The 21,675-nt window shown below is 37.6% G+C and overlaps 1 protein-coding gene across 1 annotated transcript in view; it reads right to left on the bottom strand.

The window, feature by feature from the left end:
* LOC108696242 (PH and SEC7 domain-containing protein 1-like) overlaps nucleotides 1-21,675 on the bottom strand; it is a 202,059-nt gene that overhangs the window by 41,413 nt on the left and 138,971 nt on the right. The window contains exon 12 of the mRNA XM_018225405.2: nucleotides 17,453-17,496. Coding sequence (XP_018080894.2) covers nucleotides 17,453-17,496 — 44 coding nt within the window. The remainder of the gene's footprint in view (nucleotides 1-17,452; nucleotides 17,497-21,675) is intronic.

Raw genomic sequence — 21,675 nt, 5'->3', positions numbered from 1 at the left:
GGAGAGGAAAAAAATAGTACTAAGGGTGGGCCCCTGGTCTGAGGTTTTTGGTGGGCCCCTGGTGTCCCAGTCCGACACTGCTCGTCAATACGCAACGTAATTACATCACCAGCATACAATGCCATAAATACATATATACGAAATCCATTTTGTGAGAGTTTGGCCGCCATGTTGAAAATGTGCAGGGTATTTCAGCAAAGTGTATTTCCAAACCTGGGGATCCCATAGAGTTCAATAATATGGTGTTTCCTTGGCATATTGGCGTTTCTGCTAAAAAGCGCAGTAAATACTGGCGTTGCATGGCAGATGTTGGCTCGCAAGTGCCCTGTGGGAATTGCTATTTTGGTATTCCATTATTTTCGATAGGGCTGCATTTTGTGTGTATTCACACTCGGCTGTAAATTTTTTAAAAATGCAACTCAAAAACTGTGTGACCTTGCCCTTAGTGCTCATTTAGACAACACTTTTTCTCCAGGTCTGCTTGCGATCTGTATCTGGCAGAAGGTTCAGAGAGCAGCAGGCACTGACCAGCAGGACAGCTCTGTCCTTCCCATCTGCCACAGGGCCCATTGTGCCATGTTAAAGGAACAGTAACACCAAAAAATGTATGTTTTTAAAGGAATGACAATATAATGTACTGTTGCCCTGCACTCATAAAACTGGTGGGTTTACTTCAGAAACACTACTATAGTTTATATAAATAAGCTGCTGTGTAGCAATGGGGGCAACCATTCTAGCTCAGAATAAACAATAGATAACAGATACGTTTTGAAGAATTTCAATGTATACTACAGAGCTTATCTGGTATCTGCTGAGTATCCTTATCTCCTTTTTCAGCTTTGAATGGCTGCACCAATGGCTACACAGCTGCTTGTTTATATACAATATAGTAGTCTTTCTGAAGCAAACGCCAGTTTTACCAGTGCAGAGCAACAGCTCATTATATTTTCATTACTTTAAAGCACAAAGATGTATAGGGGGTGGGGGTATCTATGTGCCTCCCACCCCACACAAAAGGTACTTTTTTTTAAAAAAAAAAAACTTTGCAAACTGGGTATGAATTAAGGCTTATCCTTAAAACATTTTTAATACATTTACTTTATCCTTGTAAAGGTTTTGGATTCAGATGGTGTGACAGAAATATTCCTTCTCTGTCACATCTCAGGCGTGGAGTGAGTGGCTGATCAGCAATGCAATGAAAACAGGAATACTGCTTTGGTGGTTGCTTAGTAACAGAGAACTGTATTTTATATAGGATGTAATATAAATGGTACCGACATAATCCTCAGCATAGAAGATAAAGGTAGGGGCAGGTTCTGAAGGAGCCACTGATACAAAGGCATTTTCCACCACAGGCTACTGCCTGGAAATTTTGCTCAAGATCCGGAAGTGACATAAATCACCAAGAAGTGTATAAGCTTCTCACTTTCAACATTGGGCTCTTTATTTAGTTTAGATTTAATCTGACAACCAATTGGCTTGTAGCAACTCTGAGCAGCTTGTTTTGTCTTCTTTTCTATGTCCTGCTTGGTTTCCTTGCTAAATTTCATTCATGTTTTCAGTGGCAAGAGATCACTAGGTCTCTCTCAATGGCATGATTACAAGTTAATGGGGCCCATAGCAGAATCATTTTCAGACTCCACCAAACTTTGGGGATAAGACATTGAAAATGCTTATCAGTCAGATCTCCAGTGTGTTCTCACTCCTGGGACCCCACACCCCACCAATAGCAAACACAATTCCGGTTGAGAAAAGATGGCTACTGACATGGTACAAACAAATGCCAATCAGAGTTCTTACATCCATATCTGCTCTTTGTACTCAGCGCTGCTGGGACTGTCCTCCTACTCTTGCAAATCACATATCTTGAATCTATTGATGCAGGAGAATGCTGGCGCTACCACCACATTGAAAGTGATGGGAATTATAAGGAAAACCCTGAATTGTTAGTAATAAAATGCCAATGTTCACCCAAAATTGCACTTTGCACGCTACATTTGCAGACGTAAATGACTCCAAGAGTCCCAGGAGTCCATAATAGTTCCAACCTTGCTCTTACACTGTAGTGCAGTATGCACTGGCCTTGGTGAAGCAGAGATGTGATTATACTATAGAAATATACATATAGTATATGCTACACAGATCATCATTCTCAGTTTTGGAGGACTCAGCCTTAAAAAATGATTTCCGGTGGGCCCAAAGCATTATAGCTAAAGCACTCTTTCATTGTAATGAGAATAAAAAATGAATCCAGGGTTCTCAAGGAAATGACACACAATTAAAGAGTAAGCAACCATTGCTCAGTAATCATCAACTCGTGTAACACATGCATTCATCATTTACAGTAAACACAATTCAAAAACTGTGGTTATGAAACCAGGAACACTGACTAACTCAATATTCAATTTGTCTCATCCACTAACCAAGCAATGCCCCCACATCCCACCCACAAATAATGATCAGGTGCCTAATACACGCCACTTCTATATTTCCTCAATTGAATTTCATGAGCCCCACAAAACTCCACCTCCTTATTTAGTCTATGTTGCAATGTGTGTGCCTCATGTAAGATTGACCTTACCGTACCTTATTATCCCAGAAATACTAAAGCTACATTTTAGCCTCGTATCGTATGAGCGATCGTATGGCTCAATATTCCTGCAACCTTCCTGCAACTAACCATTTGGGGGTTTTCCAGTCAGGGATCCCCAACCTTTAGAACCCGTGAGCAACATTCAGAAGTAAAAGGAGTTGGGGAGCAACACTAGCATGAAAAATGTTCCTGGGGTGCTAAGGGCTGTGATTGGCCATTTAGTTGTCGCTAGGTGGCTTGTCAACCTACATTGAGGCTCTGTTTGGCAGTACACCTGGTTTTTATGAAACCAAAACTTTCCTCCAAGCCTAGAAATTCAAAAATAAGCACCTGCTTTGATGCCACTGGGTGCAACATCCAAGGGGTTGGGGAGCAACATGTTACTCATGAGCTACTGGTTGGGGATCACTGCCTTAAGTCTATTAGAAAATCATATAAGCATTTAATAAACCGCATAGGCTGGTTTTGCCTCCAATAAGGTTTTATTATATTTTAGTTTGGATAAAGTACAAGGTACTGTTTTATTATACAGAGAAAAATGAAATAATTTTTAAAAATTTGGAGTATTTGGATAAAATAGAGTCTATGGGGCAAATTCACTAGTGCGGAGCGCCTAACGCTAGTGCAAATTCGGCAGCGTGACGTCATTTCGTTACTTCGCCGATTTACGGGTGCTGGCATAAATTCGGTAGTGAAGTGGACCTACTCTACGCCAGGCGAAGTTGTACTATGACGAAGGGACATAACTACAGTAATTCACTAACTTGCGCATTTTACTGAACATTACCCCTTGCGCCAGACTTGCGTTCGCCACCTCAGACCAGGCGAAGTGAAATAGAGTAGATAGGGATTGCTTCAAAAAAAGTTGAAATTTTTTCTAAGTCCCAAAAAACGCTGGCGTCTTTTCCTTTTTTAAGGGTGATAGGCTGAAAAAGATTGTACATTTTTTTGGGGTACCCTCCTTACCCCCTAAATTTGCTAACATATGGCACCTAAACTATACAGTGGCCACATGTGTAGGGCAATATAACACCTCTATTTTATTTTATGAAGCTTTCGCAGGCTTGTGTAGTGTAATGTATTTGCTGCTATATTTACGTCCATTGTACTTTAACTTGGCGCCGTATGCAAATTAGGCATCGCTAGTGTAACTGCGCTTTCCTTGACGAATTAACGCTAGCGCAACTTCGCTACCTTTCGCCTCCCTGAGTGCAACTTCAGATTTTAGTGAATTAGCGGCGCCCTGGCGAAGTGCGGCGAAGCCTGCGCTAGCGCAACACCGCAGGTTAGTGAATTTGCCCCTATGGGAGATGGGCTTTCCGTAATTCTGAGCTTTCTGGATAGGCTTCTGTACTTGCAGAGATATTATCGTTAGCTGACAGAAATTTTCTAATCTGTCCGATCGACTAACCTACTGTTGGGACAATCCACACATGGTCTGAAAACCCTTTATCTTTACGTCTATGGCCAGCTTAAGTCACTGGGATGCTTTTTTCCAAAGACAAGGGTTGGAGGGTTAATCAGAAGGCAATGTTCCTGTTTAGTTGAATAGGCTTTCTAAGCCTATTATGAACTAGATATAGCTCCCAGCATGCTGATACCCATGACAACCCACTGAAACCTAAAACCAGCCTCCACTTGTGCCGATTTACATGCTGTCCAGCAAGTCTTCATCTGTAACTGTGCACAGTGGGATACCCAGGCAGCTGGAGCATGTACCCTATTTACAGACTCTACAAAACACATAGATATTGTCCAGGCCAGGGTAGCTGGGCACTAAGTTATACATATAGAATATATAAATAGCTACATTAGGACAGCAAATGAAAAGCTTTTGGGGTTGTTTGCATTTAACTATTTATGTGCCCCAGCTGTAGAATCTATGTTGCCAGATTAAAGTACCATGTGATGCCAACCCAGTAGATAAGTGGTATTCACAGCACAGATGTATCATGAACCCCATGGCATGGATAGGCTTAATGGACAAATAAAGGTTACCAGGCAGTAACCAATCAGTGACTTGAGTGTGGGGGGGGGGCACATGGGCCATAACTGTTGCTTTTGAATCTGAGCTGCATGCTAAGGATCAATTGCAAACTCACAATTATATCTGTTCTCTGTTATGTTATGTTAGACATCCAGTCACTCCAGTCTTTATACATTACATTTTGGCTAACTAACTATATTAGAAACATTTTTTATTTTGCACTCTATTTAATAAGTTTTTATTTTTACACTGAACAATTCCTTTGATCATCTGGCTGCATACTTGTGTCTGGGTGTTTAGCTGCCTTTAGGAGGCCTAGAAAATAATTAATTGCCAAGATAATGGAGACAATAACATGGCAAAATGTAGTAGAGGTATGGGATCCGTTTTCCGGAAACCCATTTTCTTGGGTAATGATCATCGTATTCCTGCACAATGTCTCAATGTTTTGCAGCCCAATCAGACATGGGCGTCCACAGTAAACTTTCCAGGGGGGTGGGCAGGCAAGTAAACTAATATCACATAGGGAAGCATTCCAGTGATGAGTAACCTATTCATGACAATGCAGGAGAGAACTTAATTATGCATAATATTGTAATAAATGAATACTCTCTTTCATTCATGAAAACATATACAATTGTTACTGTTATTTAATGCTACTCTGCATAGGTGGCAGACCCAGTTTTAATTAAAACTTGCTTTTCACATAGTTCAATTATCAGGAACACACTTCGTCCATCCTAAGCCCTCCCACTAACATGGTAACAGCCAATGAACACTCCCTACAGAGTGCATATCCTTAGTTTAGCCAATCCCCTGCAAATGCTACAGGTAAGCTGCTGCCTACCAATGAACTTTATTACTGGCACTGCAGGCCATATTTCTTTAAGGTGAAACACCGTTATAATGGCATAAAGCAAACCTGGCATGGAGTTTTCTGTACAGTAAAGGCAATGTACAGAGTAGCCATGACTACATTTTACATTTCAGTAATACCAGGCCAAGCAGTTGTAACACAGCCTCTGTAACTCCCAGCGATATTTTACAAATAAATATTGTATTTACTTTGTCAAATACATTAATAGTGGTACAGGTTACTTTGAAGTTAACATTTAGGGGCAGATTTATCAAGGGTCAAATTTCGAAGTTAAAAATACTTCGAAATTCGACCATCTAATTAAAATACTTCTAATTCGAATATCGAAATCAAACTTTTGGCTATTCTGAGGTCGAAGTAAAATCGAACGATCAAACTATTAAATCCTTTGAATCAAACGATTCGAACGATTTTATTGTGCGAACGAATGATTTTTACTTCAACTTAAAAAATTTTGAAAAATGCTGTAGAAGGTCCCCATAGGCTAACATAGCACTTCGGCAGGTTTAATTTGGCGAAGTATTGAAGTCAAAGTTTTTTTAAAGAGACAGTACTTCGATTATCGAATGGTCGAATATTCAAACTATTTTTACTTCGAATCGAATTCGAATTAAATTCGAAGTCGTAGTATCCTATTCGATGGTCGAAGTATCCAAAAAATTACTTTGAATTTTGAATTTTATTAGATCGAAAATTCCCTCGAATTCACTTCGACCCTTGATAAATCTGCCCCTTAAAGTTGTTAAGGACATTATAAGTCAAAAGTGACATAACTAGAAATTAAACTTCAGAAAAAAGACATTTTTTCAAACATAAGTTGCAATTACTTATAGGACCCCACAGGGCCCCTAATCACCTGGGCCCTAGAAGCAGAGGGATCTGCTTTTCTGTTCTTATGTCCAGTAAAGTCTCCTTAGGCCAGGGCCAGACAATAGTGGATCTCAGCCTGCGAATCCGCTGCCCCTCTGTGCTTCCAGCAGATTTCAGTGCCAAATGTGACATTTCGCAATTTTCACTGAAATCCACCCATAGTTGAAAAGGCAAGGGGGAGCAGCAGGGCAGCAGAATCTCCACCTACATAGAATTTACATTGCTAAACATCGTATGGCCCAAGTCTTAAAGGGTTGCAACTTATAAATGTACTGTCAGTTACAGCAGATGTATATGACCTCATGTATTTAACTGTTACAGTGGTGTTCTGATGACTGAATACTGAGAATTCATCTATAAAAGTAAAAGTGCACCAGTCGCTTTTTTTTTAAAGAAAGTTTTGTTACTTTTCTGATGGAACGGAATTTCATTTTGCAGTCAGATAACAGCTCTTTTTTTTCCATCCGCGTGATTTTAAATGAATTTCCTAACAATACTAAGGACCATTCACGTAACTTTGCAGAAAATGTATTTTTGTACAGCAGAGATGGCAGGTATCTAAAGATGAAGCCACTATTACTTTTATTTTAATTTGCATTACATATTTTATAGCTAGGATTATGTTTGTTATGTTTTGGTATCTGGTAGACAAGTCTGTAAACAAACTGTCTGATCCACTAAGCCTAAATATATCCCATTGGCGCTATAAAGCCCCTGGGTGCCTATTTACAGCTGTTGATTTCCCAGCAGCTATCTGATAATGTGTATTGTGCCCCATTCTGACATAGGAAGCCTGAAATCCCTGATGAGGTGAAACAGTATTATTCCCTTTATTGCTTCAATGCCAGAGGCATCTGTCATACGCTACAAAGAAATGCACCTCTGATTCCACAGCTGTTAAGGGGTTAAGAACCATTCTGTGTTTCATCTCATGCTCTTGGTTACTGCATATTTAAGCCCCAGATGTCTTGTAGCCTCGAGACAAAATAGACTTTTGGTAATGAGGTTACTGTAAACAGCAACCAGCAAGGCAACTGATACACAAAAAATACCTCTGAATGATATCATTATTATCCTTTATTTGTAAAGCGCCAGCATATTCTGTTGTGCTTTACAGAGATTATACATCATTCACATCACTCCCTGTCCCAGTGGAGTTTACAATCTAAGGTTTCTATCACACACACACAGACTATGGTCAGTTTGATCAGGAGTAATTGAATCTAATTCTCTATTGTTTAGAGATTATTTTTGAATTTGGCAGACTCACTGAAAATGATGAGTAAAATGTGATTTCAGTGTGTTCCAGTTTTTTTTAAAATGGCTTTATGTGACCGAGTTGTTGAGCTTCCCCTCTTTTTATAAATTAAAATTCAGATTTTGAATTTTCTATTATCTTAAGGCGAACCACTTGTTAAGTTGATATTAATTGGTTAATAACAATATCACTGATTGAGTATCAACCCACAATTAGCTACTAGGCTGGAATATGAATAGGAGAGGGCCAGAATAGAAACATGAGTAATAAAACGTAGCCTTGAGGGGCATTTGCTATTTAGATGGAGTCAACGACCCCAATTTGAAAGCTGGAAAGAGTCAGATGAAGAAGGCAAATAAATGAAAAACTATACAGAACAATTAATAAAGACCAATTGAAAAGTTGCTTAGAATTGGCCATTCTATAACATGCTAAAGGTTAGCTCAAATAAATATATTTTTTCTGCGTCTCAGGTCATTTGAATTTAGACAAATATTTCAGAAAAGGATCACCTTGATTGACTTGACTTTACCTCTTTTACAGTTGTAATGTAATGAATTGGGCCAATCTGTTGTCTACTTTGCAAATTACCTTTAGCCTTAATTTACCACTTCTAAAAAAGATGTGAAAATATCACCTCATGACAAGGTATGACATGTCTAGAACTGCCTATTTTTAAATACTTAAAATAATAGAGGTGAACATTTAATTTTATGCAATTAAAGGCACTGGAACCATGCATTTTTGTTTATCCAGTGGCCATGTTTTACAAGATACAATTGCCCTCTGTTGGCAGTAAAGATCATGAATATTCAATAAGCCCATGGCACAGTAGGTGATTGATTTACTGATGTATTTCCACCGGGGGAGAATCGACTGTAACCGCTCTGGCTACCTGCCATCAAAGTGAATGCAACCAGCTGTTAGATATAGCGAGTGAAGGATTTTGGATTGATGCAAATTTTAGTGTTTTGGGAAAAAGCTGCCTGTCACCACTGGGGAGACCTGGTTGCCATTCAACTACCTGTCATTCAACATATTTCTGTTGGTGGAGAAACATCTTGCGAGTCATGGGCTGTGAAATAAATATGGACTGTTGGCTCAATAGACGTTATAGTTCCTGAAACTCTTTGATCTATTCCATGCCATATGTTGTCTGTCTGTCTGGCATATTTATAAGTAGGAATCAGCATGTCTTTTTGAAGGACAAGTCAGAAAACACTTGAGAAAGGGGGTTGATCCCCCGAAATCTGAATAAACCAAAAGCAGGCACATTTTGCAGCGTGAGTGCCATCTGATTTCAATAGTTTTGTTTCTTTTTGAAGGAATGATTGTTATGATAATATAAATAGGAACTTGGACAATGGGGGAGCAGTAGTTGCGGTCTACTTTGATTTTGTCAGAACATTTTATACAGAGCCACATTTCCGAAAGATCAAAGAGTCCCAGTAAGCAGAGAGTTAGGGTTTGGGCAGATGGCAGATTCGGGGAGATTTAGTCGCCTGGCGACTAATCGCCTCTTCTGCAGGGCAACAATCTCCCGAATTGCCTTCCGTCTGCTTTCTGCCTGCTTAAATGAAGAATCGCCTGCACTAATGCACCCTTTGTATTAATATATACTACATACAATAAAAAGTCTTAGGTTTTATGTAAGAAAAGGCACAAAGTTTGTAAAGGAGCAGCAATCCATACCAGCCAATCAGCAGGTAGCATTTAATGGTCACCTGTCTAAAAGCAACTATCTTATTGGTTGTTATGCGTTACAGCTCCTAGGTAAACTTAGTGCCTTTTATTACATATGGGGGTTTGTCTCTGTATTGTTCTCATAACAGGATATTCTTGGTTTATATGAAATTATATAGATACTGTAGGTAAATGTACTAAGACACAGAAACACAAAGAATGTAGTTGGTTAGGTTTGCACAAGACATTGATAATCAAATACACAAGTCCAGGTTCAGCTCATTTTCTGGCACTCTGCAGTCCCGGTTGGATGTAATATGTATATATTATGCTCCCTTCATGGGTGGTGGAAGTACTAAACCATCTGGTGGACATGTTTCCTTGCTGTGGCCATACTGCCAGAGTACAAAAACCCTCTCTTTTTTTTTGGCAGGATGTCTATAGTCATCTTAAATGTCAATGAATACATGTCAGATAACCTATCCAACGCTTGGCTGCACTGACCTGACTTTTCTTGACAGTAAAGCAGAACAGTGCAACTCAGGAATACATATTTTTATATGGCCTTAAAGCATCATTGCCACATCAGCAGTAATGAACTCAGCACAACTGCTGTGATATATATTGGAACCTACTAATGTGTCACAGTAAATCTCTTTTTTGTTCAGTCAGCTGTTGTGTTATTCTTTTACAAAAGAGAACTTATTATGTGCTCTTTAAAGTCATCAAAGTACAGCTACAAGAAAAAAGTGATACTATTACCATTTAGAAACTAAAATTTTGTTTATACCTTGGGACCATGGCCCGTAGGAAGGTTCTTTTCCTTGAAAAAGCATTGGTTCTGCTCGGAGGGTAGACTACATCACCCCGACATCAGTGAGAGCTGGTGAAATTAAAAATGACACCAAATAAAGCAGACATTGTGGGAACCCTAGAGCTACTGACACTGTTTCCTAGCATTGACAGTCACCCTTAAGAACTGTTGGGAACACGGGCCGGTCAGTGACATCAAGTCCAAGTACAAGCAGCAGCTTTGGATACAAGTATCTATAATGAATGGCGTTAATAAAGGAATTTTTAAATGGGTGGTTCAGTTTTAAGTAAACTTTTAGTATGTTATAGAATGGCCAATGATAAGCAACTTTTCAAACGGTCTTTAGTTTTTATAGTTTTTTTTTCAAGTTATTTGTCTTCTTCTTCTGACTCCAGGTCTCAAATGGGGGCCACTGACCCCATCTAAAAAATAAATGCTCTGTGAAACTACAAATTTATTGTTATTGCTACTTGCTTTTACTTATATTTGTATCCAGGCCCTTTCCTATTCCTATTACCGTTTTGTAATCAAATCAATTAATGGTTGCTAGGGCACTTTGGACCCTAGCAACCAGATTTCTGAAATTGCAAACTGGAGAGCTGTTGAATATAAAGCTAAATAACTCAAAAACCACAAGTAAAAAAAATTGAATTCCAAATTGTCTCAAAATATCACTTCTCTACACCATACTAAAAGTTAACTCAAAGGTAAACAACTTCAATACTGGATAAAGTAGTGGTTGCAAACAGGGCCGGATTTAAATAGCTGGCACCCTTAGGCCCCTCCTGTCCCCTGTCCCCTCCCCTGTATTCTCGCAAATTCTTGAAGCAATGGGGATTGGCGCACAGGAACCTTTAAAAACTATTGTATCTCCAGCACATCCCCAGTGTTTCTGAACCAATGTGGGTATGGTTGGGCAGCATGCCACCCCCTAAAATCTTTTCCCCCTAGGCCCAGGCCTTGGTGGCCTTTCCATGAATCTGGGCCTGGTTGCAAATCCTAATGAGTTCATAGGTTACTAGGAAAGTGAAGATAAAATTAAAGTGCATTCCACCTATGAAATAGTCATATATTCCACATGGCTACACATTATGCCTTCTTTCCTAAAACCCTACATTCATTTTTCATTTTGCCTATTTTGTTGTAGGTGCAAGGTAACATGCACTTAGGCAAAAGGGAAACCCACATTTATCATCTGTCTTAACCTAATATTCAGTACCACCATTGCTTGCTGCACCTGTAGGCACTGCCTCTATTGCCTAAACATTAGGCTGCAGTGTTGGGATTGAAGGGCAAATGTAGAAATGCAAACAGGTGACACTACACATGGAAACATATGAACTAAGAAAGTGACTAGAATGATTTAAAAATCAATGAAAATGTTTTTTCTACAACTATAATTTTTCAGTAAACCGTGTACGCTGTTTTCAAGGAACAACAAACGCTCTGGTGCCTGGTTTACTTTTTCATCTTTCCACATGGCATCAGGGATTCATCGAGATAAGGAGAAGGGAGATTTCATCTTAAGGTACAAAGGGTAATTTTTTTTACAGTGAGAGTAGGAAGCTGAGAATTTGTTTCCCTGTAAGAAATGGTACTGGCAAATACATTAGATCAGAGGTTCCCAAAATGTGGGACTTGCCCCAAAAGGGCCCTAAATCAGTGGGTCAGTGGGGGAGGGGTGTTAGTATCTGTTTGTTGGTCTAGAGGATACAGCTAAAAGGGTCCTGCCTGAAAGCCCAGGCATATTACTAAACACGCATTTCTTGTTTGAGAGCTATAGTATGATGAATGATATGACAAAAATGCCATATATCTTGCAATACACAAGAATGGGGAGCGTAGCGTTAGCACGGGCGACTTTTCATTATAGCCTATGGGAAAACACGTTGAGGCAGTTTGGGGAGATTTTCGGTTCGAAGACGAGGCGATTAGTCGCCAGGCGACAAAATCTCCCGAATCTTGTGTGAACTAACCGTTATGAGAAGTTAGATTTACAGCTTAAAGGGCAATTCTCCTTCATTAGCAAAACTGTAATAACTGAAAAAAACACATTAAAACTTTAATTAAACTACATAAATTATTTCTTGTTCCTTCAGTCTGGGAATTCAAAAATATAGCAAGCAGGTAGGAGCCATTTTGTGGACACTGTTATTAAGACAAGCCTTGTATCATCTCAGAATCTTGTTTGTGCACCAGAATGGGGGACTCGATGTCCATCCCCACGCCCTGGCTACACAATTAAATGGTGAAGAGAATGGGGGGGATGTGTGGAGAGCTGTGACATCAAGGAAGTGCTGAATGGAAAGTGAAAGTAATTGTTTGCCCTGCCTCTATACCTAAGGCATAGAGGAGTGGCAGACAATAGTTGATTGACAGCTGAGACTTTTAAATGAGCTTACAACAGCTATGAATGCTTTAATAAAAAATAGAAATTGGATTTTATGTATAATTTGAAAATGGACTTTTATTATATAGATTTTTTTTTATAGATTTCCGGGTGACAGGTCCACTTAAAAATACTTCTGAAGCAGCTAGAATTAAGTTTTCTTTTAGAAAAGGTATATGAAAGTATTTATAGGCATGCCCCTATTTGGAACCTCAACCTCTAAATAATGTTTTATTTTAACAATAAGGTAATTAAGTTTCAATCACTATATACTCATGTGCATAGCGAGGTTCTCTCTAAATTAATTTCCAAATGTAATTTTACAAAAACGACAGTTTCGAAAATGAAAAATATTAACATGCAAAAAAAACTTGTACCAAAAACATAGAGAATTAAACGGAGCAATGTTTGTTTCTCCCAAAAGAAGTTTACAAATAGCTGAAGCCAACTGGACTATCTCAATGCATGGCACAAGAAAAGTTCCTTAGATCAACGTTAGCAATAATTACATTCACCATCTGTTCCTTTAATGGAATTGCAGGAACGTAGACACAATAATGATTCTGTAAAAAATTAAATGACATTCAGGTTGTCAAATAGGCATTTACTAATACTATTTAGCTTTCTAGTTCATCAGCTATGACATCTGGAAAGGCATTACTTTTTTTAAACTCCTATTTAAGGAGTTCCTTTCAGTGCAGAAATTCCAAGAAATATATATTTTTCTCTGTTGAGATCGGTACGGTGTACACTCAGCTTGAACACTCCCGTGGCCCTAAAAATGGATGTCTTCTTCTTGAGAAGCTCTCTGCTCTGCAGAGCAAAGACCTTCATTAACTCCAATGCATTTCAGCAAACCTTTATTATTCTATTTGTGAAATGTTCTGCAGTTTTAGTCATCATTACTCAGGAGTGCTCAGAGCTTTTACTCCCTATAGTGGAAAGAAGAAGCCTACTTTGTGTGGACATTGCTGCCTCTGATTAAGTTAGTCATGAGTCTAGACATGTTTTGGTGTATTTGTTTGGAAATACCAATAGCAAGTTTTATTCACTTTGATTTCTGCACTTGAGGAAATTTTAATACTGCTCTGAACTGCACAATGTGAGCATTTTTGGACCTGTTTTTTAAGCAAAGTCACAGGCAGATGTTATTCACGTCACTGCGTATAGACACAAGGCCGTTCCAAGCAGCATTTGTGGTTTTTTTTTTGCTTTTATCCTTGACAAAGCCCTTACAGACATCAGCTGTTGCCAGTAATGAATGCTATGCAGAACCTAATAACAGCAAGAACACAGATACCTTCCTATTTGTTGCAGATTGAATATCCTGGATGGTACACTGAAAAATAGATGTATGTGACCCATTATCCAGAAAGCTCTGAATTACAAGACCATCTCCCATAGACTCCATTTTAATGAAACAATGTTTTTTTTAATTACTTCCCTTTTCTCTGTAATAATAAACTTGATCACTTGCTCTCAACCAAGATATTATTAATGCTTATTGGAGACAAAACAGTCCTATTGGGTTTGCATTTAAATGATCTTTGAGTGGACTTATGGTACTGAGATCCAAATCATGGAAAGATCCCAGAAAACCTTAGGTCCTGAGCATTCTGGATAGCAGGTCCCATACCTGTATATATTTTGAATGTTTACTTACCATGAATTTCATTTTCAAAGCTTTAAAATTCTAGTCTGTAGATTAATTTACCTTTGTAGGTAGTAAGAATTCACAGAAGCTAGAAGTGGTCAGTACCAAGAGAAAACGTCTAAACGGTAAATAGTAAAATGAGCTGGCTCAGTCATATGTGATTTTCTGTCTGATCTATCTAACATTTTAAATTCAGAAGGAAAAGCATTGAGATGAATGTAAAAAAAATCTCATTACTACTATACTTCAAGGAATAGACTGATTTTGAAAGATGTCAACTGAAGTTAACAAATTCCTTCTACAGGTTTGTACACCAAATACTGTATACACAATTTAAGAAACATATATAAAATGGTTCAAATTTGATAAATCAAAAGCCAGCACCAAGGGTCTTCCAGTATCAAAAAAAAAAGATATTGCATAGTATGTACAACCAACATTTCAAAGGCGGTAGCTTAATCGAAAGTGGTGCTGTACTATGAAATGTTATATATATATATTCTGTAGTAATAGCAGTGGGGAAACAATGCAAAGAAACACTTAAGTATGCAATTCTTTACATTCATAAAACATACCTCCCGACATTTTGGAAACAGAAAGAGGGACAAAAAGATTTGCCGCGTGGAGGGGGGGGGGCAAAATTTTCTGACCACACACATTTTCTGACCACACACCCTAATTACTATTTTCATTTTACAAAATTTGACAGGTTATGAAAGTTTGAACACATTTCTGTGGTTTTTATGTTTATCACAGCTTTGCTAACGAAGGTGAATTGCCTTCTAAGTTCTTCCAAGAGACTTACTTATCTGAAACTGTTACAAAAATATCTAAGTATCTATTCTGGGCTCTCTGCAAAAAGCCAGTTAAGTTAGAAACATTGTATGTTTTTCTGTCTGTTCAGTGCAGGAGATCAAAGAGAAAGCCGGGACATTTCAGTAACAATCCGCGGGCTGAGCTGTCAAAATCGGGACTGTCCTGTGAAAAATGAGACAGTTGGGAGGTATACTAAAATGTAGATCATATCCATACCCTTGGCCAGAAATCATAAACATAGAAACTGACTTCATATCATGGAATGGTTGGTAGATGACAAGTGTAAAATGAGCATCAACCTTTAAAAACACCAAATCTACTGGTAATCAAACCCCCCATTGAAGAAACAGATGAGGCTGCATCTTTCACCTTATGTCTTTAAACTGTGCGCAGAACATGTGATGGGATACTCTGAAATATTTGGAAAATGTCAGTAGAATGGGGATATATAGGTGGAAAACATGTAGGGGCCCATTTAATTAGAGTGAAGGAATAGAGGAAAAAAAACTTCGAATGTCGTATGTTTTTTTTTGGCTACTTCGACCATCAAATGGGCTACTTCGACCTTCGACTACGACTTTGAATCGAACGATTCAAACTAAAAAACGTTCGACTATTCGACCATTCGATAGTCGAAGTACTGTCTCTTTAAGAAAAAACTTCGACCCCCTAGTTCGCCACCTAAAAGCTACCGAAGTCAATGTTAGGATTTTTTGGTCGAACAAAAATCGTTCGATCGATGGATTAAAATCCTTCGAATCGAACGATTCGAAGGATTTAATTGTTCGATCGAACAAATATCGCTAAATCCTTCGACTTCGATATCCGAAGTCGAAGCAGTGGCGGAACTACTGGGGGAGCAGGGGGTGCGAGCGGGTCAGGGCCAGGGCTACTGAGTCGAAGGTTTTAACTTCGACATTCGAATATCGAGGGTTAATTACCGTATATACTCGAGTATAAGCCGAGTTTTTCAGCATCCAAAATGTGCTGAAAAAGTCTACCTCGGCTTATACTGGTCAGCGGGCAGTAACTGAGATTGCAGTCACTTTTAATCATTCCTATACCAACAGTTCACTTGGGGAGAGACTGCAATATCCCACAATGCCCTCTGTTGGTTTTATGAAAGAATAACAGTGCGCCCTCTGTTGGTTATATCAAAGAATAACAGTGACTGCAATATCACACAGCGCCATCTGTTGGTTGTATCAAAGAATAACAGTGACTGCAATATCACACAGCGCCATCTGTTGGTTATATCAAAGAATAACAGTAACTGCAATATCACACAGCGCCATCTGTTGGTTGTATCAAAGAATAACAGTGACTGCAATATCACACAGCGCCATCTGTTGGTTATATCAAAGAATAACAGTAACTGCAATATCACACAGCGCCATCTGTTGGTTGTATCAAAGAATAACAGTGACTGCAATATCACACAGCGCCATCTGTTGGTTATATCAAAGAATAACAGTAACTGCAATATCACACAGCACCATCTGTTGGTTGTATCAAAGAATAACAGTGACTGCAATATCACACAGCGCCATCTGTTGGTTATATCAAAGAATAACAGTAACTGCAATATCACACAGCGCCATCTGTTGGTTGAATAAAGGATTAACAGTGATGGCAATATCACACAGCGCCATCTGTTGGTTATACGAAAGATCAGTGATGGTTTTATGACACACAGCACTCTCTGCACAATTCTCTGTCACCATCAACTTTGCAAAGAAGTCCGGTCGATCGCTGGGGGAGTCTCTTTGGCGGAAGGTGCGCTGCTGGGAGACAGGGCTGTAGTTGTGTCTAGGCTTATACTAGAGTCAATAAGTTTTCCCAGTTTTCGTAGGTAAAATTAGGTACCTCGGCTTATACTCGGATCGGCTTATACTCGAGTATATACGGTAACCCTCGATATTCGACCTTAAGGAAATTTGCCCCGTAATGTATGCAGAAAGATATTGGTCTGCTGCCAGTATAAAACTAGGTCAGTTAAAAAATAAAAAAGACCAAAGTAATGAAACTTGAACTCATGCTTAAAAAAGAACCAGCAACAAGAAATGTTAATTCAGTGATCGCTACCCTTATGAAAGTAACTGCAGTCAAGCAACCAGAAGATAGAAGCTTGGAAAAGGATCTAATACAACATTTTCAAACACATAGATAAAAAAAAGTTAGGATTTGCTAAACATAAGAAGATTACTTGCACAGTAACAACATTTTACTTATTTGATAATTGAACAGTGACAAAGGATAAAATAAGAATGGATATACTTGCACAATGGTGCTTGACAAAACAACTTTGCATAATGAAAGAAAGATACTGGATCAAAATTGCATTCTTACTAAAACTTGTAGATGGAACCTGCAACTAATTCCAGGTAAAAGTATTAAAAATTCACAGAAAATCTGTTGCCCATCGTGACTGCCTGAAGACTGACAAAAGATTATCCACAAATACTGTATATCAAAAAAGATTTGCAGAAAACTTTATATGGTATTACTTACATTGTCCATTGTAACTTCTCGTTCTTAATGGAGCTGTATAAGGCCTTAAGAAAACAGAAAGACAAGGTTTTAATATATTGGGGTCCATGCATGCCACTTGCTTTGGTATATCTATGCATATTAATGGGTCCGTTTACTAAAGCGCAATAAAAATATTCGCACAAAATATACGTAGACAAAATTGTCGCCAAATATGTTTTTGCTAGTTTACTAACCTGCAGTAAATATAAATTCGCAAATTTTCTTGCGCAAAAATATGTTGTCACCAGTTATCGCATTCGCTGAAAATAACGTTACGTACACATTAACACCTGGTTTACTAAACAGCGAATTGTGCAAAAGACTAAATTTACGCAAGAATATTCGCATAATTTTACCGCCATCTATGTAGTGGCGTAAAAGTTTTTTTTCACCCGAAAATATTCAAGGGGCAGGAAATATCCCATAATACTTTTTTTTTTTTACCCATCATTCTTTGCTGACAGGAGACAGATCTGTAGCTATTGCTGACAGGATGTTTTGGCTTCTGCTTCTATCTGCTGCAATAGCAACATGTTCAGCTCAGAGGTGTATTATTGGCAGCGGGCATCACAGTCCAAGGATTCGTCAGACTCTACGCTTTTTTGGTTTCATTGTGATTGGCTACATTAAACTGTGCATTTCTATGAAGCAAAGAGATTGACTGGTATCATTTCTTGTTCATATGATTCTATTGGCAGAAGGGTTTATATGATGCAGACATGTTTGATTGGTGTTACTCTGGTGATGTTGTTGGATGGTATAATCATCAGTCAACAAAGTTTATGAGTTTTGAAGATGCATTTCTGGCCATAAATGTCACAATAAAAATTGCCATAATAACCGCCATAAAACAAGACTATTTTATAGCATAAATATTCGCAAAAACCTAATTTGTCGCCAGAAAATTCGCAACTCGCTAAAACTACCGCTAACGTAAGCTGGTTCGTTAACGTGGTTACCCCAAGTGATCGCAATGACTTCTGAGCACATCGCTGTTTAGTAAACTTAGTCGCTGTGAATATTCTTGTGGAAAAATATTCTCAGCAATAACATGCGGAAACTTAAAGTCAGATTTACCGCACTTTAGTAAACGACCCCTAAGCATTAAACTGTTCAGTAGACCCTTGGCACTCTTAATTAGGGTGGTTTCTCATTTTACGTAACAAATTGTGAGATAAATGATACATATTGCAATATTTTTAGGCCATTTTCAGAAATGTCTTAAAAAACACTGCATTTAGCTCAGCTGTGCAATTTGGTAATTTGGAGTATAAAGACATAATTATCCATAATTACCCATTCATCAGAATGTGTACTTTTTAAAGATATATGGTTTTCAAAGGTCACTAAACTGGCAGTGTGTTCATAAATTAGGGTAAATCTAAGCCATCAAATAAGCATCCACAATGTAGATTTTGGGGTCTTTACATGCCATGTATTTTGATAAACCTATTTACATTGACAGCGCATATGGGGTGTCTTCATTCTGGAGCCCTATATGCCACATACGTAGTTAAGTCTATGCACATTGGGCATCAAACTGTTCATCGGACCCCTGGCATTCATATCTATGGTCTTTTAGCTTGGTACTTAATGACATGTGGGAGATAAGATGCTGCAAAAGGGAAGTGATTTTTGGAAATGTCAATGAAATCTCCAAATTTAGGAAAGCTTTGCAGCTTGTTGCTTTGTAGTAGAAAGACATGTATACCCAATTTGGATGCTTTGGAAATTTGGTAGTATACTGCTTGGAGATTTCTACCTATACAAATGAGAAATATCCATAAACTATATATATATATATATATATATATATATATATATATATATATATATATATATATATATATATATAGATATAGATATAGATATTTGGTATGGTCGCATTCAGGAGACATGAAGCTTTCCAAATCTGCTGTGTTCTCATGCATAAAATAAATTATGTTTCTGATATATGTGTTTGTATTATGGGAAACATGATTTTTCCCCATTTTTTAGATGCCTCTTTTTGGAGAAGTGGGATAACACCAAAAGTTTTGCATATTTAGAAAGCTTAGGTTGTCCTGAAAAAAACAATATGTTGTTTTCTTGGGTAAACTAAAAGACCCCCCAGGAAAGGTCTATAAAGTGAAAGAGTGCAAAATGTTCAAAATCGGTCTGGCAATTAAAGTATCAAATCGGCTGGCTGTGAAAGGGTTAAATCAATTTCTACTTGTTTACAGTTGGGTATATTTACGTTTATAAGACCTTATAAGTAATGCACTAGCTTGTTCAGTCAAGGAAATCAATGCAGTCACAGTAATGCAAATAATATTGGTTTTCTGTCACAAGCGTTTATTGATTTAGACTGATCAATTCCATGCAAATGGCAAAAATAAACACAATTCTTGGACACACATCAGCAACATGCGAAGTATGCAGAAAAAGGAAACTGCAGTTTTGATAATTATATTACCATATTACTTCAGCTAGTAAATCACACAAGTAAATTAGAATAAGAGGAAAGGATCAAACTCGTTACATTTTGATGTTTAGCATGTAAGGCGGCATTAACAAATACACAAGGGGGGTTGTGGGAGCACCCGCATTGCTACTAACAAATGCCTTTCCTCCAACTGGAGTATTTAGCCTGCACCACCTATAGGAGGAACATTTTTTGGGTGACAGGTCCTCTTTAAGTGGGCATATTGCTTGAGGCCCTAAAACCTTCTTATTTAAAAGTTGTAACTCTTGCTCTTCTATAGTATATACTGTACTTGGGAAAACAAATCATTAAAGTACTATATATATATATATATATATATATATATATATATATATATATATATATATATATATATATATATATATACACACAGTATATATATATATATATATATATATATATATATATATATATATATATATATATATATATATATATATATATATATATATATAATTGCTTTGGAATTACAAGTGGAGAAAAGAACAACTGATTTTCCATCTTTCTTTATTTATAGATTTTAAAGTATGTGTCTTTTCCTTCTTTTTAAAAATCAATTTCCTTACATCTGGATAAAGCCATATAGGTAGGTCCTTAAAGGGATTGTTTAAGTTAACTTTTAGTATGATGGAGAGAGTGATATTTTGAGACAATTTGCAATTGGTTTTTATTTTTTGTTATTTGTGGTTTTTGAGTTATTTAGCAGCTCTCCAGTTTTAAATGTCAGCAATCTAGTTGCTAGGGTCAAAAATACACTAGCAACCATGCAGTGATTTAACTAAGAGACTGGAATATGAATATGAGAGGGCCTGAGTAGAAAGAGCAGTAATAAAAAGTAGCAATAACAATACATTTGTAGCCTTAAAGAGCATTTGTTCTTAGATGGGGTCAGTGACCCCCTTTCAAAAGCTGGAAAAAGTCAGAACTAGAAGGCAAGTAATTAAAAAACTATAAAAAAAAGTAAAAATGAAGACAAATTGAAAAGTTGCTTAAAATTAGCTGTTCTATAACATACTAACCGTTAACTTAAAGGTGAACAATACCTTTAAAGGAAAACTATACCCCCCAAACAATGTAGGTCTCTATAAAAAGATATTGCATAAAACAGCTCATATGTAAAATCCTGCTTCATGTAAATAAACCATTTTCATAATAATATACTTTTCTAGTAGTATGTGCCATTGGGTAATCATAAATAGAAAATTGCCATTTTAAAAAATAAGGGCCGCCCCCTGGGATCGTAGGATTCACTGTGCACACAAACATACCAACAAACCATACATGTTAGGTCACATGAGCCAATTAACAGACAGAGTTGTGTCTTTTGCTTCCACAATTCTTCCTGTTACAGTTAGAGTTGTAATATTTCTGGTCAGGTGATCTCTGAGACAGCACAGAGACCATCACGAAATGGTGGCTCAAGGCAAGAGATGTAAAAGTGCAATATTTACTTAAATATATATACCAGTTTGGTAAGATTATTTAATATGCCACTTAATATAATATGAACAATCTGTTGCTTAAGTGTTCATTTTGGGGGTATAGTTTTCCTTTAAAGGGCAAGGAAAGTTAAAATAGAATAAGGCTAGAAATGCTGTATTTTGTATACTAAACATAAGCATGAACTTACTGCACCACAAAGCCTAATCAAACAAATGATTTATGCTTTTAAAGTTGGCCACACTGTCATCTTGTAACTTTGTTAAAAATCTTTGCC

This window comes from Xenopus laevis, chromosome 7L (assembly GCF_017654675.1).
Source record: "Xenopus laevis strain J_2021 chromosome 7L, Xenopus_laevis_v10.1, whole genome shotgun sequence".
NCBI lineage: Eukaryota > Metazoa > Chordata > Amphibia > Anura > Pipidae > Xenopus > Xenopus laevis.
The sequence above is the reverse complement of the archived record's forward strand: the minus strand, read 5'-3'. Positions and strand labels throughout refer to the sequence as shown.